Source organism: Olea europaea, unplaced genomic scaffold, assembly GCF_002742605.1.
Source record: "Olea europaea var. sylvestris unplaced genomic scaffold, O_europaea_v1 scaffold6188, whole genome shotgun sequence".
Taxonomy (NCBI): Eukaryota; Viridiplantae; Streptophyta; class Magnoliopsida; order Lamiales; family Oleaceae; genus Olea; species Olea europaea.
The window spans coordinates 1-761 of NW_019264543.1; the positions used below are offsets into that span (position 1 = coordinate 1).

The 761-nt window shown below is 36.0% G+C and overlaps 1 protein-coding gene across 1 annotated transcript; it reads right to left on the minus strand.

Annotated features, from left to right (window-relative positions):
* Positions 1 to 18: 18 nt before the first annotated feature.
* LOC111389769 (protein ENHANCED DOWNY MILDEW 2-like) lies at positions 19 to 735 on the minus strand. Its single transcript, XM_023014735.1, has 3 exons — positions 586 to 735; positions 308 to 404; positions 19 to 206 (listed from the first exon to the last, which is right to left on the minus strand). Exons 1-3 carry the CDS (start codon positions 621 to 623, stop codon positions 87 to 89), a joined length of 255 nt encoding a protein of 84 aa, XP_022870503.1. The 5' UTR covers positions 624 to 735; the 3' UTR covers positions 19 to 86.
* Positions 736 to 761: the final 26 nt, after the last annotated feature.

The following is a 761-nucleotide window of genomic DNA, read 5'->3' on the forward strand; positions in this document are numbered from 1 at the left end:
TTTATTGAAGACAAACCATTACTATGAATGAAATATATATCCTGCATCATGGGGCACACCAAAAATAAAAGATGTTATGGTATATGTCAATCGAATCGCACCTCAGCACAAGACGATTCATCAGAAGACATCAATTCCCCACAAACAAAGGACTGGTGTTGGTTATACTTGCAATTTGCACAATAAAAATCTATGGTATTCATTTCCTGCAATTAAAAACATGCAATATGAAAGATCTAAACAAAGGTTCAAGAAAATAGAAATAGAAAACTATAAAAACGGGTGTCAAAACAGTTAGTCAGCATACTTCTGCTTCTACATCAGTATAACCAAGAGACTTGGAATGACATTCAGCGCCATCATTGACAGTTGGATGAAATGACCTAGTACACTTTCCTTGGCAACTGATTAAGATATAGTATGTGATTGATTATAAACCAACAAGAGCAGAGTTAGTTACATTGATTATTTGCAGAAAGCGGATAGAACTTGATTAAAAGAGTGTGAATACAGCAAAAGGCCACGAAAAAAATACAAATTAGTAAAAATGAAGATAAGAACATGCCATACAGTTGATACCCTCACCTGAATTTTGTACCAAATAAGAAAAAAAGTTTAAACATGCGGCAACATAAATCTGCAAAAAAAGTGATCTGTTTAACACAATTATGAACAACTCAGCATAACAACTATGTGATGGATTCATAAATACCTAAAACACTCCAGCCTGTAACCCCCCCCCCCCCCGGGGGGGGGGGGGG